The sequence below is a fragment of the Gracilinanus agilis genome, chromosome 3 (genome assembly GCF_016433145.1).
Source record: "Gracilinanus agilis isolate LMUSP501 chromosome 3, AgileGrace, whole genome shotgun sequence".
NCBI classification, from domain to species: Eukaryota; Metazoa; Chordata; class Mammalia; order Didelphimorphia; family Didelphidae; genus Gracilinanus; species Gracilinanus agilis.
In genome coordinates this window covers 579,116,340-579,134,449 of record NC_058132.1, presented here as the reverse complement: position 1 = coordinate 579,134,449, position 18,110 = coordinate 579,116,340, and the positions used below count along the sequence as shown (strand labels likewise).

The 18,110-nt window shown below is 38.1% G+C and overlaps 2 protein-coding genes across 3 annotated transcripts in view; one reads left to right on the top strand and one right to left on the bottom strand.

Annotated features, from left to right (window-relative positions):
• DIAPH3 (diaphanous related formin 3) overlaps positions 1 to 18,110 on the bottom strand; it is a 423,660-nt gene that overhangs the window by 68,454 nt on the left and 337,096 nt on the right. The window lies entirely within an intron of this gene.
• HDAC8 (histone deacetylase 8) lies at positions 15,757 to 16,944 on the top strand. Of its 2 annotated transcripts, XM_044670605.1 has the most exons (2): positions 15,757 to 15,975; positions 16,249 to 16,944. In XM_044670605.1, the coding sequence occupies exons 1-2, from the start codon at positions 15,805 to 15,807 to the stop codon at positions 16,942 to 16,944; spliced, it is 867 nt and encodes a 288-aa protein (XP_044526540.1). In that variant the 5' UTR covers positions 15,757 to 15,804. The 2 variants fall into 2 exon arrangements, with proteins under 2 accessions (XP_044526540.1, XP_044526539.1); XM_044670604.1 differs by having other exon boundaries at positions 15,757 to 16,944.

The window sequence follows — 18,110 nt, the reverse complement described above, 5'->3', positions numbered from 1 at the left end:
CATGTAATCCCCTTTGCCTACCTCTTACTGCTCTTCTGCTTTGGAACCAATATACAGTATTGAGTCTAAGATGGAAAGTAAGGATTTTAAAATAATAATAATAATAATGGTAGCATAGACTCAAATGTCTTCATGGCTCCCAACAATCCTCTCTGGTCTTCCTTCCCCTCCCAAAGCTCTGATGCTCTCAAGACTTGGTATCGTAGCAGGATTAGGGACATTTGGGGAAAGAAACAGAACACCAAAAGATTGTGCCAAAGATGGTTTTGTTCTTGCTTCCCTTCAGTAGAAAGAAGGCATTCGTAATAATAGTTCCTAAAGAGCTTTAGAGTTATAAGGCACTAGGCTGCGAGATAGATGGGAGAGCTGCCTTTCTCTTTTTTCCCCCTTTCTTTATACTCTTCCTTGCTGTCTTATAATGAAAACAAATAGCAGTTCCAAGGCAGAAGAGTGGGATGGGCTAGGCAATGGGGGTTAAGTGACCTGTTCAGGGTCACACAACCAGGAAGTGTCTGATCCCAGATTTTCCTGACTCTAAGCCTGACACACTATTCACTGCACCACCTAGCTGCCCCTGAGCGCTGCCTTTTAAAGATGAGTAAACAGACCCAGAGAAGTTAAAGGGATCCCACAGCCAATCAGTGAAAGGGCCCAATAATCCTGACTCCAGGATCTATTCCCCCCCACACACCTTGGCTACAGATCCTTCATCTACCCCATCCCTAGTTGTCTCCTCACCCACCTACTCACATTCTATTATAAGCTCACATCTGTTTTCTCTTTCATTTCCAATAGCTTTGGAACATCTTTGTCTTCTCCCACCCATTGTCACCATCCTAGAATCCTGGGCCTTGTGGAGGCAGCAGCCAGGCGGGTCAGTGGATTGTTCTGGACACTGAGGTATAAAGATCTGAGTTTTCGAATCTTGCTTCAGATATTAGTTGATCTTGGGCAAGCCATTTCCCTTCTGTTTGCCTCTGTTTTTCCAACTATAAAATAGAGATACTGAGGGCAGCTGGACAGCTCAATGGATTGAAATGAAGATGAGAAGCCCTGGGTTCAAATCTGTCCTCAGATACTTCCCAGCTGGGTGACCCTGGGAAAGTCACTTGACCCCCATTGCCTAGCTCTTACCACTCTTCTACCTTGGAACCAATACACAGTATTGATTCTAAGATGGAAGGTAAGGGCCTTAAAAAATATAAATGAAGTAAAATAAAATAAAATAAAATAGAGATACTAATAGTGCAGAGTTGCCAGGGTTGTTGTGAGATATTTGTAAAGCATTTCACACAACACCTGGCACATAGTGGGTGCTATATATGTGTCTGCTATTAATACTATTAAATGAGCTAACATGTAAAGCACATTGCCAACCTTAAAATGATATTTAAATGCTGTTATTATTGAGCTGATCAGGCTATTTGTGGTATCTTTCCACCTCTGTTCTCCTTCCTTCCAATCAATCCTTCATACCCCTACCAAACTCATCTTTCTTTGTATACAACTGTTCATTTCATCCCTTTGCTCAAACATCTTCATTGGCTTCTTTTTTTTTTTTTTTTTGCCTATCAAGGAAAACGAAGTTCAAACTTTGGGCATTATGGCCAGCAAATGGGGTTCAGCATCTTTTTCCAGATTTTGTATACTTCTCTTTAAAAAAAAAAAAAAAGAACACTTACCATCTTGGAGTCAATACTATGCATTGTTTCCAAGGCAGAAGAGCAGTAAGGGGTAGGCAATGGAGTAACTTACCCAGAGTCATATAGCTAGGAAGTGTCTAGGGTCAAATTCGAACCCAGGGCTTCCCATCTCTAGGCCTGGCTCTCCATCCACTGAGCCACCTAGCTGCCCCCTATACTTCCCTTTTAAGTGTTCTTTTTTCTGGTCAATATTGGCCTATTGGGCATTCACAAACTTGACCTGCTATCTGTTTTTTTTTTTCTTTACTTATTTTTCTAGATGACACATCGGTATCATTTTTAATCTTGATTTAATTTTATTTTTCTTCAATGTAAAAACAAAGATCCAGTTTTTAATAAATGTTTTCTGACATTTTTGATGCATGTTCTGCCCTTCTGTCCCTTTCCCCTCTTTCCTCCCCCAGATAATAGGATGCAGGTTATATGTGTGTAATACATGTTTGTCTTATTGTGAAAGAAGACACAGACTGCTTATATAAGAACAAAACTCATGAAGGAGATCCAGTGAAAAATGGTATGCATACTTCAATCTGCATTCAGACTCTTACCAGCTCCCTCTATGCCATGGAATGGCGCTTTTTGTCATAAGTCTCTTCCTGTTGTCTTGGATCCTTGCATCGATGATAACAGTTAAGACATTTCCAGCTGATTGCTGCACATTATTGCTGTTCCCCCACATGCTCTTCTCTTGGTTCTGTTCACTTCACTTTGCAGCACTTCAAATGATTTTTCCAGATTCTTAAACAATTATCCTGCCATTGTTTCTTATGGCCCAACAGAGTTCCCTTATAATCCCGGAGCACAGCTTGTTGAGCCCTGCCATCTCCCATCACCACACCTTTGCACAGGCTCTCCCCTATGCAGCTCTGGCCGTGAGGGAGGTCCCCGACAGGTGCACACACAGGCTGCAAGCAGGATCTGCCTAGTCTCAAATTTGCAGGCTGAGCATTCATACCTCAGCACACATGATCAATCAGGGCTTGTTTCAAGGTCTTGATGATTGTCTAGACCAGTGATGGTGAGCCTTTTACAGATGGAGTGCTGGGCCCCGCTCCCACCCTACTCCCCAGACTGATTGCCGAGCTCCCCCCCCCCACGGGGAGGGAGGAAGCACTCCCATTGGGCTGCTGAGCAGAGGGACGGGTCATGTGAGAATGTCCTCAGGTGCACGGAGAGGGGGAGGAGAGTGGCCTGAGCTCTCCCCTTCTAGCTCTGCCACCTGTGAGCCACCACCTTACCTATGGGCTCCCACTGGCTGCTGGGCAGAGGGGCGGGCATGTGAAAAAATGTCATCAGGTGTGGAGGAGAGGGGGAAGGGAACAGCTCCACCCAAGTCCCTCTGCCTTTCTAGTAATGAACTCTGGGGGTGGGGAGACCCACTGGCGCACCCACACAGAGTGCTCTGCGTGCCTTCTTTGGCACCCATTCCATAGGTTTGCCATCAATGCTCTAGACAAGAAAGTGATGGAGAAAATGTGAATGCTACAGATGAAACTTAAAAGCTTGTCCTGTTGCACATGGATTTTTTGCCCCAGAGAGCTGATTGTTAAACATTTACGAGTACCGCTCTGCCCAAGTGTCACAGAATTCGTTTTATTCCAGAGAACAGGACAATGGAAANGAGAGAGAGAGAGAGAGAGAGAGAGAGAGAGAGAGAGAGAGAGAGAGAAAGGAAGGAAGGGAGGAAGGGAGAGAGAGAGGGGGGGGAAGGAAGGAAGGAAGGAAGGAAAGAAGGAAGGAAGGAGGATGCAAAAAAGTAGTTACAAGACAAATTAAATAGTATTTAATTTAATAAACAGTAGTCTATACATGGCAAATTGACTTAATAAATTGCTTTGGGGGGTAGGAGTGGGGCAATTAAGTAGCTCAGCAGATTGACAGCCAGGCCTAGGCAGCAGGTCCTAGGTTCAAATCTGGCCTCAGACACTTCCTAGCTGTGTGACCCTGGCAAGTCACTTAACCCCCATTGTTTAGCTCTTGCTGATCTTCTGCCTATGTATTGATTCTAAGATGGAAGGTAAGGGCTTAACAAATACATAAATAAATACGTAAATGGCTTCTGGGACTCTAGTGCTAGCATCACTGTTTTCATAAGACATGAATGCCAAGAAAGTGATAGTCTTGTCAAAAATTCGTTTCTATGATACCTGGAATGGGAATATTATTTCCCTATGGAGTATTCTTCAACAATTTGCAGGAGAAGCTCTCTCTCTCAATCTAATAACCTTTTTTTGAGATTGAATTGTATTTTTTTTTTTAGGGATAACCATTCCATTACTAAACATTGTTACGTTCTGTTATATTTCATTAAGAAAACATTTAAAAACACTAGACATTCCATAACTTCATCATTTGACTCCATAGCTTAAAATTGTACCACTTTGTTATAAAGCTAAAAATCCTTCTTTAAAGTTTCTATCACTACTACTACTAGTACTAGTACTACTACAACTACTACTAGTACCACCACTACTACTACTACAACTAAAATCAAAAGGTAGAGATGTAGACTTTTAGGATATGAAATTCTATTTTTGAAAAATTAAAGCAATTATTAAAGCAATGGTGTGCAGAAGTATGCCCACTCCTTTGGCCTTCCCAACTTTAAAAAAAATCTACTATTTTAATATTTTAATAACATGATGGAACTTTCACATGAATTAGAGACATGATCTTTGGACACACCAAACAAGACAGCTTCTTCCTATATGTTAATGGTATTAATCTATTATATCAAAATAATAAGTAGGAGTCTAAAAGGTTAAAAAAAAGGGCATTGCAGTACCAAATGTAAAAGTAAAATTGTTAAAATGAATATTGTATGGCATTTAATTTAATAATACTAAATAATTTCACTCTGCGTGGCATAGTATACAGAGAATTAGCTTTGATGACCAGAAGACTTGGCTTCAAATCTTACCTCCAATAATACAGATTATGTGACCCTGGGCTCTCTAGGTTCTCTCTAGGCAGCTCTCTAAGACTGCAAATTGCCTGTGGTTTTATCTGTGATAAGGAAAAGTACTCATGGTCTTCATTAGTATAAAGAATAGTTAGAAATTGCTCCTTTCTTACAAACTCTCATTTAGAGCTTTCCTGTCTGAATAGTTCTTCCTGAAATTAAACTATAAGAATAAATATATGTATGAAATAAAGAATAAAATATCTTTTTTGAAAAAAATTCTAATCTATGTGACTTCTATCCAACTACTTTGTGTTTATGTATCAGTTAAACTCAATGCGTAATAAAGAGCAACATTTTATCTGTTGTAAGGCAACAATTTAAAAATAAAGTCCTTTGTAACATTTCTACATTAAACTACTTAAGAAAACTAATATGATGTCTAATTTGCAAATGTGACTAATACTTACAAAAACAGAGCACAAGGCTTAGAGTAAGGAAGACTCTACTTGGGTTGCCCAGTTGTTAGTTTTTAGTCATATTAGTTCTTGATATCTTTAAATCAGTTTTCATATGTATATAATTTGTTCATTCATTATATTTAAATAAGTATGGTTACAGTTATTAAAGTAATATACTTATATTTTTAGCATGATGCTTGTTTCATTCACTTATTTTTATTAATTCTGATTATTCTTTTCAGTTGCACTTGTAGTTTTCTTTTTCCTGTCCTCCAAACATCTGGTTAAGAGGTTAAATCTCTGGTTGGGAGATCCTTTGAAATATCCCAAGTCATATAAGATGAAGGCCTGGTGGAGTGGGCTACATGAGTTACCACTCCATTCAATACATTTGTCAAATAATTTCCAAATCAATTTTTTAAATACAAGTACTGACCAAAAGAACCCTAACTCACAGTATTCTTAGTTTCATTTCTGATTCTGGACTTCACCCACCCTACCTCAATCATACCTTAGAAGATCCCTCTACTTCTATAGTCTTCTCCTGATGAAAGATTCCTCTGGCCCAGTGGGATGCCTCCTCAATTTGAATTTCTCCTCAAATTACATTTGTTCTAGAATTTTCATTTTGAAGAAGTGCCCAGGATCAGCCATTCTTCATTTATGAAAATTAATAGAGAAGTGACCGATACAGATGAGGATGCAGCAGTTAAATATCCAGATGACTTGAAGAAAATAATCAAAGGGGGTATATACATTGTTTGACAAACTTTTAATAGAGATGAAACAGGCTTAATCTGGAAGATGCTTTCCATAACTAACATTTCTAAGCCAGAGAAAACTCAACTCATATTTAAAGTGTCAAAAGATTGTCTAACAGTTACTGGAAGGTAATGTAGAAATGGATTTTAAACGAAAACCAATTCTTGTTAAACAGTCTTAAAATTCTTCTTAGAAGCTACAACCATTGATTGCTTCCAGTTCTTTGATGATCAGATAAGAAAGTATGTGTGCCTAAAGCTGATCAAGAAGACTCATTTTCAAGTTATTTTAGTCTAGCTGTGGAAAAATATTGCAAGATCAACAAAATTACATTTAAAGTATTACTGATTTTAGATAATGCCTTAGGTTATCCAGCAATACTTGGTTCATTGTGTGAGAATGTGAGGATGCAAATTCAACAAAATGTGAATAAGGCTTTCTGCAGCTACCAATTTCCTGCAGAAAGTTATCATTTCATCTTCACATCAGCATAAACTGACTTTTAATTCAGTTTTTTTTTAGTTTTTAAATTTAATTAACTGAATTTTAATTCAGTATTTTTTAAAAATTTGCTTTCTATAACAACTAAATTACTTTGTAATAAACTTGAATAATAATAATAGCAACAGCATTTATATAGCACCTACTACATGCTAGGCACTATTATGTGCTTTACAAATATTAACTCATTTGAACCTGACAACAAACTTGGGAGATAGATGCTTATTTTTATTCTTATTTTACAATTGAGGCAAAGAGAGGTTAAGTGAATTGCTCAAGATCACAGAGCTAGTAATTTTCTGAATTTGGATTTGGATTCAGGTCTTCCTAATTCCAGGTCTAATCATCCATACAATGGCCCACCTACATTTTCCTTATACTTCCCCTGTTATACTATTAACAGAGATACAAACAACTTATTTGATAAAAAAAATGTCATTGGGCTGAAACCAATTACTAATCTTTACATATAATCATTGTCAAATCATTGTCAACTTTAAATACTTCAAATTAGAAAAATGTGACCACTTAACCGGATCATGATTCACAGTAATCAGGACCTGCCTTTATTTGAAAAGAAGTCCTGTTAAAAAAAAATTCAGTAGCTACCTATTCCCTCCAGTTGAAGCAGGTAAACTGTGTGTGAGGTCACTGAATCCCTCTCCCTTGCAAATATTGGTATATGAACAGATATACTTATGTTATTTACATATTACACATGCATATATATGTATATTATTTTTTGTAAGGGAGGATTCAGATAATATAAGAGATAATACAAATAATGAAGTATTAATGCATTAACCCTTGGTGATTCTTTACTAAATGTAAACAACTTTCTCAGACTGAATTGCAAAAGGTGATACTGGCTGAAAATGTGCAACATCTGAGAAGTGAAGAGGCAGTAGGGTGCTACAGTGGGTAGAACACTTGTACTGGCATGTGGAAAACCTCAATTCAAATTCTGCCTCAAACACTTCTACCTGTATAGTCCTGAGCATATCTCTTAACCTCCATCTGCCTCAGTTTAATCATCTGTAGAATGAAGATAAAAATACTCAATACAAAACAACTCATAGTTGTTGTGCAAACCCTAAAGTGCTATCTAAGTGCTAGCAATTACTACTGTAGTCACAGATCTTGTTTTTCTGCTTATTTCACTCTGTATCAGTTCAGATGTCATCCTATGCTCTTCTGAATTCTTCATATTCATCATCTTTTAAAGCATAGTAACATTTTATTACATTCATAAACCACAATTAATTTAGCTTTTTTCTAATTAATGAGTATCTACTTTATCGCTAAATTAACAGTACTGTATGTCTGTGTGTGTGTGTGCACGCGCGCGCGGATTTATATATTTGAGCTTTCTTTCTATCTATGGTCTCTGAGGTGATTTGTATCTAGCAGTATGTTGATTATTTTCCCTTGTATTTACTTATCTGTGTACATGTTGTTTCTCTTTGTAGATTACAAACTCCTTGTGGGAGGAAGATCCCTTTAATAACTTCAGGAGAAAACAAAGTGAGTGGATGAGGAATGTTGACCTAATACTGTATTTTAAAATAGTATTATCTTTCCTTTGTTAAAGATTTCTACAAATATTACTCAAAATCATTTTGGAGCAGCATTATGCCAGTTTGATCCTCTAACTCTAAGTTAGAAAAGGTTTCAGGAGCAGCTAGATGGCTCAGTGAATAGAATGCTAGGCCTGGAGATGGGAAATAATAGGCTCAAATTTGACTTCAGACACTTTCCCAGCTGTGCGATCCTGGGCAAGTCCACTTAACCCCAAATGCCTTGGAACCAATACTCAATATAGAATCTAAGAAAAAAAAAATGAGGGTTTAGAAATAAAAATTTAAGGAAAAATAAAGAGTTTGGTGACAGAATGTTAAATAGTGTTTAAAGGCTTGTGCCTAAAATGCATAATGTATTTATTAATATTTTTTCTTTGATAGTAGCTTGCTATCTTTTTTTTTTTTTTTTTTAATTTTAAACCCTTAACTTCTGTGTATTGATTTATAGGTGGAAGATTGGTAAGGGTAGGCAATGGGGGTCAAGTGACTTGCCCAGGGTCACACAGCTGGGAAGTGTCTGAGGCCGGATTTGAACCCAGGACCTCCTGTCTCTAGGCCTGGCTCTCAACCCACTGAGCTACCCAGCTGCCCCCCAGCTTGCTATCTTTTAAAACTAGTATAGGCAGCTATAAAAACTGTGGGATCTATACATTCTATTCAAGTGGCTATAAAGTAAAACTTATATTTTAATAAATTTTTATTTTTAAAATAATTTTTATTTTAAAAAAGGATCAAATGGAAAAAGTTGTCTTCTTCAATAATCTCATTACATTGGGATGTAAGTAGGCCTATGGGCTACTTTAGTCAGTCAATAAGCATTTATTAAGCATAGGGGAAATGGCATGGAGGAAAAAAAGGGCTTTACAAAAACAGAATAATATGCTTCAGGAAACAAAGAGTTCTCTGTTACTGGAGATCTAAAGAGGAAGCTGGGCTTTGGACTAGGTGATCTCTAAGGTTCCTTCTAATTCTGATACTCCATGCTCATCAACATTATAGACTCTCCTCAAGGTTCTTTTCCCATAATTCAGTGCACTTTGGTCAAAAAGAGCTTTGATTCTAGAATCTGGGCTCAACTTCCACTTTTTAACTTCCTTAAATTAAGTATATTTCCCTTTGCAAAATAAGGGAGTTGGATGGTCTCCAGGGTCCCTTTCATTTCTTGATCTTATAATTACTGTCTGTGTTAGCACTGAGACTTGTATAGCCAGCAAGTCTAGCTTGAAGTTTGAAAGGATCCCAGGGCTATTTTAGCTAAGGTTAGCCAGCAAAGTTGGCTGTGAGAAACAGGGAATACTGAGTCAAGGAGGTTGTTGGAGGATCTAACACAAGCTTTTTACTGTGACACTAGGTCTACAAAGAAATCTGGTCACATTTTCTTTGAGGAATAGAGGAGATGCATTTCTTGTTTCAGTTATAGCCACTGCAGGAACCAACCTCTTAAAAGATGACTATGAGTCTAATATTAAGGTAACACAGCATGAACTTATTTTTATAACAATAATAAAAAATAGCATTTATATAGTGATTTAAGCTTTTGCAAACCCTATAAATAATAAAATTAATAATTAAATAAATGAAATAATTATTACAAGCAAGACATTTCAACATATAAATTTTACATAGACTATGATCCTGAAGTAAAAATCTTCCAGAAAGCTGAAATTATTTTGTTTCTTTGATTTCCTGGTGCATTTTACTATGTCTTAGAGAAGCAACACCATTGAACAACAAGTTGTTTTATATAGAAATAGTTTTATTACTATGACGGGAAAATTAAAAAAAAACCTGTTTGTATGTATGGATGTGTGTTTGTGTATGCATATAAACCTCACATTTATAGTAGAACTTTCTTTCTTTCAAATAGGAGTTTGATGGGTTGCAGTTCTGGCCAGGTTAGATCTACAGTCTAGCAAATCTATTTTCAACTAGCTTTCTGTGAAAATTATATTTTTAGGTAGAAGGAAGTGAAGGTAGACAAAGACTAGAGATATCCTGCATATCTTGGCAGAATTCAGCAGCTATCATTTTCTTATCCTAATCAGATATTTTTCAAAAGGAATTTATTACTAATAAAAGGAAATATAATGAACATAAGTAAAAGTCCAAACTAGTGTACATTAGCTTTTTGTCAACTATGTTTTTCCTAATAAATACCCTGAGCTCTCGATCTGCTTATAGAATACCATCTTTCATTAATCAATGTAAATGAATCTTGATGTCACCTTATTTCTTTCTATAGAAAATAATTAGCATTTCATATTAGAATCATCCAGAGTACATCTGACATCATCCAAAAGCATGTCCAAAGAACATGTCTAAAAACACAATTGGTCCTTTTTTAGTTACAACAGTGTCACAACTGAATTCTAGCATGGCTAATACTGTACATGAGGGGATCAAAAGTACTGTAATTAGACCTTCCTTTCAAGCCATCCTTCTTTAGTAATAAAACTGTTACAGAAGGGAAAGAATTGATATTCAAATCCTGTAACAACTCAAAACCTTATAAGCATTACTAGCTCATGAACTCTACCACTGTAAATAACGAAATGCACTTTTCAAAAGAGCTTTATTACAAAAACAAAGAATTACTATCATCTGTTTCAATGAATGACGTCTTTTCCCCACCCAAATATTTTAAATTCTTATTAAAACAAACCTTAAACCAGGGGGCAGCTGGGTTGCTCAGTGGATTGAGAGCCAGGCCTAGAGACTGGAGGTCCTAGGTTCAAATATGACCTCAGACACTTCCCAGCTGTGTGACCCTGGGAAAGTCACTTGACCCCCATTGCCTACCCTTACCACTCATCTGCCTTGGAACCAATACGCAGTACTGACTCCAAGATGGAAGGTAAGAGTTTAAAAAACAAAACAAAACAAAACTTAAACCTAAGATGGAAGAAGAGTCTTTAAAATATAACTACCATTTTTAGCACATAGGTTAAGACTTATTTTTATTGTGAATAATCAAAACTTTTTTTGATTTTAAATTTTTCTTAGAATGATTAAAAGGTAAGCCACTTAATTTGCCAGTCTCAGTTTCCTCATTTGTAAAACAGTTCTATACCCATCTCACAGGGCTATTGTGAGAATAAAATGTTGTAGCCCCAAGTTGTGAGAGTAGGCCCCAATAAAATCAGAACCATCCACTAGAAACCACAATACACACATGTAGTGTCTTCCCCAGCATGAGAAAAGCAAACATTCCCCTCCCTAAATACTAGATGCCCTGCCAAGAAAATCATCAAAGCAGGAGTTCTATAAGAAGAACATACAGTATTGGGTCATACATTGATATGCTGACATGTAATTTATCCTCCTATAGAAAATATTGCTTAGAGCCACAGAGGCAATCTACATCCATTGTTTCCATCTTATATAAATCATTGCCAATCATTTTTCCTGCAAAGGGCTTACCTAATTCTAATTTAGCCTATGTCATTTTACCTATAAATTGTGTAGCCAAATGAATAAACTAAGACCAGCCCTCCTGAATCTGCCTGCATTCTTACTCTTCAGGACCTCCAACCAGGTGCCACCCCCCCATTGGGCTTGACAAAATGTGATGTGACAGGATGAGCTGCCCTTAGAATATGACTAGAACTCAACTTCCCAGATGCAGCTTTTCCTCCATCCCCTCTGCCAATAAGGCTTAAGCCTAGTTCAAAGGTCATCTAGGGGCTTCACTGTTATAGTTGCTGGGTCATTGAGAGGTCTCTCAGATTTGGTGAATACATGCCTAAGACTATACAAACTGCCAAACTCTAATGACATGATGACCAGATGCATATCTAGAACACAGGCCTATTACCAGTTCAGAAGCTAAATGTCACTGTATTTTTGTTGCATGTATTTGCCATTAGGTCGGGGCAAATCTCCCTTGTTAAATGTTCAATGACTTGGGGGGCAGCTGGATAGCTCAGTAGATGCCTGGAGATGGGAAATCCTGGGTTCAAATCTGACCCCAGACACTTCCCAGCTGTGTGACCCTGGGTAATTCTCTTAACCCCCATTGTCTAGCTCTTACTGCTCTTCTGCCTTGGAACCAACACATAGTACTGATTCTAAGATGGAAGATACGGCTTTAAAAACAAATGTTCAGTGACTTGCATGTGTTTAATTTCATCTCAAAACCAAACTTGAACTAACAGGGAGTATATGTTAGAGCTACACCTATAAGATAAATATAGTAATTTCAAATTATAAAGTGCTATATAAATGCTACTTTTATTATACCACACATAGTATATAGACTTTATTTCCTAGATCTTTAATAAAAGCAATGTCTTCTGGTCCAAAGTCAATTGCTTCCCTCAAAACAAAAGCCCCTAGGAATCCCAAGTCTATGGAGCCATAATGTAGGAGAATCCTAGTTTTGGTTGTCTATGTTGGATAATAATGAAGATTATACTAGACACACCTCATCAGTTATAAAATATCAAGGAATGTGGCATTTTAACTTGCCAGCTTAGGCAGATACTATCAAATATTTATATACTCTTCTCTGTTTCCTCAAGAAACAATAGAAAGAGATCTTAGGAAACCTTTGGCTAAAAAAGCTCTAATTTCTGCTTGTGCAAATAAATACAAGAATTTGGATAGAATAAGATCAGCCTTGTATCTAAGGTAGCAACATGCTACATTATGGATTCTTGTGATGCATATATAGTTCTGTTACCCTTTAATACTAGCAGAAGTGATTATGAGAAAGTGTCAAAGATTTATAAACACCTGTAGGCATAGCATTTATATAATCTTAATGTGAACTAGGGCAAATGCATATAAAAAATTTATCTCTTACAAAGACAGAAAAATAAAATTATAGTACTCTGAATAAATATGGCATAGTAGAGGCAGCTAAGTGTCTCAAGTGTAGAGAATGCCAGGCTTGGAGTCAGAAGTCTCTTCTTTATGAATTCAAAATTTGGCCTCCCAACACCAGCTCTAGGCAAATCACTAAACCCTGTTTGCCTCAGTTTCTTCATCTATAAAGAAGCTAGAGATGGAAATGGCAAACCACTCCAATATCTTTGCCAGGAAAACCCCAAATGGGGTCCTGAAGACATGATTGAAAAATGACTAAAAAAGTGTAAGGGAAAGAGTACTAGAAGTCAGAAGAAGGGAGTCTTGGGTTCAAGCATCAGCTCTGTCACTAATTGTGTGACTCTCTGGGTCAATTCTATTATTTTCATAGTGATGGACTGGACTACGTTGCTTTGATGACATCTTCCAAATGTAAATCTGTAATTCTGTGAACCTAGCAAAGTCAAGAATGTTAAGGTTTTTGGGTTTTTTTTCCTCTTAAGATTTTACTGCAAACTAATTGCCCACACAGAAAAAAGTTGTATGGTAGGGGAAAAGGGATGTACATATTATAACCATGTTAATCACAGTATATTACATTACATGTAAATCTGTAAGTTTAAATATATAACTAGTGTCATAACACATTGTACAGACCAATACATACAACAAAAACCATAAACAATGCCCATTTTACAGGTGACATTTTAGCACAATGAAACAAGCCAACAGCTTTAACCAACTGTAACTGGGGCACTGGTCCATAAAAAAACCCTTACTAAAAAAACAGAAATATGTGTAGCAGTAAAGCTTTCTTCAAGCATCTGTGTCCAATTAATTTGAGTTAATTAATCTAGGAATGTTTCATGAGGAAAGTAAATTTGTGATTGAATTCTGAAAGAGGGATATATTCAAGTTATATTTTAAGTTTAAAGATATTATTTGGATAGAAAGGATTCAAAGTGATTTTTTAACTTTCTATAAAGAAGAGAAGTTATTATTGGAAATCAAATTTTATAGATCCAAAATAGTCAATAGTAGAAGACTAGAATTATTTTCCCTAGGTTCAGGCCACTAAACTACTATCTACAAGTAGAAAAATTACACTATCATTAATGCTAATTAATCGAATTACTCAATGATTCATAGTGCTTTAACATCATATGTTGATTTAATTCAGGCATTTCTCATAATAGCAGCTTTATGGAAATTTTCAGAAGCACAAGCTATAGATTTTTTGACAGCAAATCAGTAACATGATTTGGGCTCTGAGATCTTCAAATTCTAGTAAAAGTGATAATAAATAAAAGTGACTATTTAAAAAACCTTAGGTTCAGATTTTCAGTCCAGCAGTACTGTTGTTCATGAAATGATAAGCAACCCAAAACTTTAAAAAATTTCCCTTTTCAGTAGATAAGTTACTATCTTTTTTGTAAATATCAATTATGACCTTCACTCATTCTTCTAAACTCTTTAACCATGGTGATAATTGTAATTATATAGCAAACTTCATAATGTAATGATTCAATTTATGGGTCAAAAATGTTTTGTAGAACCATGTATTAGAAGACTAAAAATTGTGCCTTATATTTACCAAAATGACAATTTTGTTGTTTACGTCCAAAATAAACTAAACAAAATTTTGTAAGGGATTGCCTTTTAAATTTCAATAAATTATTCAAATATAATTTATACTTTCTATGTTGCTAAATACTGTTAAATGAGCTTATTTTTCATCCTAAACAATTTGATAACATCCATTTTGAACTGAATAGGCATCTTATACCCCACATATCCAAAAACAGGATTAATCTGTTTTCTCTCTAAACCCCTTCCTCTTCAATCCTTCCCTCTTTCTGTTGAGGACATTATCCTTTGTCACCCATATTTGGAACAGTGATTCAGTTTCTACTCTATCCAGCCCAATAACCAAATCTTGTCATTTCTTTTGTCAGTACTTTTTTGAAACACGTTTAAATGGTTGTATTGGTTTTTAATGTTAAGGTTATAATTCATTAACATTTTTTTGAGAACCAAGATTTCTAACACCAATTTTATGAAAAATCTAGCAAATAAAATTAGATACCATCTTTGTTTTCCTAATATCGGTGAGAAATGATGCATTTACTATTTAAAAAAAGGAGGGTAGTGTTTATATATTATTAATTATATATAACAGAGCTTCTCTTAGAGCATGGTGCTCATATGTCATTTCATGGGCGAAGGGCACCATGTATCAGACAATTTAAAGTTTTAGATTGGTGGAGTAGCACTAAAAAAAAAATTTTTTTAAGTATGAAGTTCAGATGTTTGGTATGCACACACACACACACACACACACACACACACACACACACACACACACACACCATTGCATGACCCTGCCAGTTGCCCACTAGCAGGAAGAACCATATATCGAACACTCATCTCATTTCTAGGCAGCATTTCAAAATTACTGGCTCAGGCCTGAGGGCTGGAGGCTCTGTCCAGGTACTTAAGAGGGTCAGCAGGGATAGAGACAAAGGCTGCAGCAGCCTTATCTAGGCAGGCTTTTAAAGCCCAGGGACACGCCCCGTCCTTTTACTAAGGTGGAAGCCTGGAGTCTAGGGAAACAGGTTTTTTTCTCCCGCCAGGCCACAGTTTCACTCAGGAAGCCCTGGCCAAGGCCGGTAGACTGCGAGTCCCAATCTCTCCTTCCTTCCCTCCCTCTTCGCAGCCCCAGGAGCGACTGCGCGGCGAAGGGGAGGGGGAGCGCTCTGGTCTCTGTGGCGGAAGCTGCGGCAGCGGAAGAGGCAGCAGCAGCAGCCTTGGTGGCGGCGGAAGAGGCAGCAGCAGTGGCGGAAACCAAGACAGAGGTAGCAGCAGAGAAGGCAGAGAGAGGCAGCGGCAGTGAAGGCAGAGACAGCGGCAGCGAAGACAGAGGCAGCTTCAGCTAAGGTAGAAGCAGCGGCGGCAGTAGCAGCAGCAGCAGCACGGAGGCACAGTGGTAAGGGAGGCGGGGGCGGCATCAGCAGCGGCAGCGTTCGGGGTCCCTCGGGCCGCCAAGGTTCGAGTGTCCCCGGGGGCCAGGGCCTGGGTGAGGGCGGGCCATGCAGGAGGCAGAGGAGCCCGCGCCCCCTCCGCGGCAGCCGCCTCTGCCCCCAGTCTACATCTACAGCCCCGAGTATGTCCGCACTTGTGATTCGCTGGCCAAGGTGCCTAAGCGGGCCAGCATGGTGCATTCCCTGATCGAAGCCTATGAGCTGCTGAAGGAAATGAGGGTAGTGAAGCCCAAAGTGGCCTCCATGGAGGAGATGGCCAGCTTCCACACGGACGCCTATCTGCAGCATCTCCAGAAGGTCAGTGAGGAAGGGGATGACGAGCACCCCGACTCCGTGGAATTCGGCCTGGGCTATGACTGCCCCAGCACGGAGGGCATATTTGATTATGCGGCCGCTGTGGGGGGCGGCACCATCACCGCGGCCCAGTGCTTAATTGACGGAACGTGCAATATAGCCATTAACTGGGCCGGAGGCTGGCACCATGCCAAGAAGGATGAAGCTTCAGGCTTCTGTTACCTCAATGACGCCGTTCTAGGGATTTTGCATTTGAGGAGGAAGTTTGACCGCATTCTGTACGTGGACTTGGACCTCCACCACGGAGATGGCGTCGAAGACGCTTTCAGTTTCACTTCCAAAGTCATGACTGTGTCTCTGCACAAATTCTCTCCGGGTTTTTTTCCGGGAACTGGAGATGTGTCTGACGTGGGCCTCGGAAAGGGGCGGTATTACAGCGTCAACGTGCCCATTCAGGATGGCATACGGGATGAAAAGTATTATCAGATCTGTAGAAGTGTCCTCAAGGAAGTTTATGCAGCCTTCAACCCCAAAGCAGTGGTTCTGCAGTTAGGAGCCGATACCATTGCTGGGGACCCGATGTGTTCATTTAACATGACTCCAGTGGGACTCGGGAAGTGTCTTAAGTACATCCTCCAGTGGCAGCTGGCCACCCTGATCCTGGGAGGAGGAGGTTACAACCTTGCCAACACAGCCCGATGCTGGACATACTTGACTGGGGTCATCCTGGGGAGAACACTGTCTTCTGAGATCCCAGATCATGAATTTTTCACTTCATATGGCCCAGATTATGTGTTGGAAATCACCCCCAGCTGCCGGCCTGACCGCAATGAGCTGCACCAAATCCAGCACATCCTGAATCGAATTACAGGGAACCTGAAGCATGTGGTTTAGGGGACAATGCTAGATCTGATTGTGAAAGTATAGGAAAATTTCTTATAAAACCGACTTTATGTTTTTATGAATTTGTGGCAGTGGGGAAAATTTGGAAGGCATCACTTCCCCATCAATACCAAGTGGCAGCTAGTCTCCTAGGGCTCAGTAAGCAATCGCCTCAGAGATTATAGTTGAGGGTTGAAGAAAGAAGGAAGGTAACTTTTAAGGTTCAGGTGCTTTTTTCTGCAACACGGTTGAGACAAAATTAATATTCCTTTTTAAAAAGGCAGAAGCAGTTTATATTCTTGAAAATTATTTTCTGGTGGATTTGGAGTGGGGAGTTTTTTTGTTTTTTTAAGCAAACCGTTTGGGGTTAGTTGTTCACTGTTGCTGATGAATTTAGGGATTAGGGTAGTAGTCAGATACAAATTTATTTTAAACATAAAATTATATTTTAACTTTGTCTCACCTTTAAAATAGTTGCATATATTGTATAATTATATTTTAATAAAGAATTTTTAACAGATCCAGGATTTCATCAATTTGCATATTATAAGGACCATTGCAGATTGCAATAGCTCCTTACAAGGCTTTCTCTAAATTCCCAATAAAGGACTGCTCAATAGTTTGGAGGGCCTTACTCTTGAATTTTTAAATATAATACATTTAGGGTAGTGCTTTAAAGTTACATTTTATAGGACTTAAAAAATGTACAAAGCACTTTACAAATATTATTATCTCATTGGTTCTTTACAACCAGCCTATGAGGTAGGTGCTATTATTATCCCCACTGGACAGATAAGGAAGTAGAGGTTCAGAGAAATGTGACAGTGATTTCCCCAGTGTCAAATAACTGATTATTATCTGAGGCAGGATTCTAATCCAGGTTGTCCTGACTTCCAACTCTAGGGATCCATTTATCTTTTAATGTCCTAAGAGTTATCTACAAATACCATTCAGTTCTGAGTCTAGTTTTTGTCTATCTGCTATACCTCTCCATGTTATATATACACTGATGGACTAACTTGATAAACTTCTTGTCCAGCTGCATGTTATAGTCTGGGCAATATGTATTTTTAATTCACTTTGTTGTTTCAATGAATTTTTAATTGACTTTGTTGTTCCATTGTGAATGATTTTACTGTGCTAATGTGGATTTCAATGAGGAATTTTTGCAGTATTCT

Coding starts and splice junctions, on each gene's coding strand:
- HDAC8 (XM_044670604.1), top strand. CDS start 15,805: ATGCAGGAGGCAGAGGAGCCCGCGCCCCCTCCGCGGCAGCCGCCTCTG.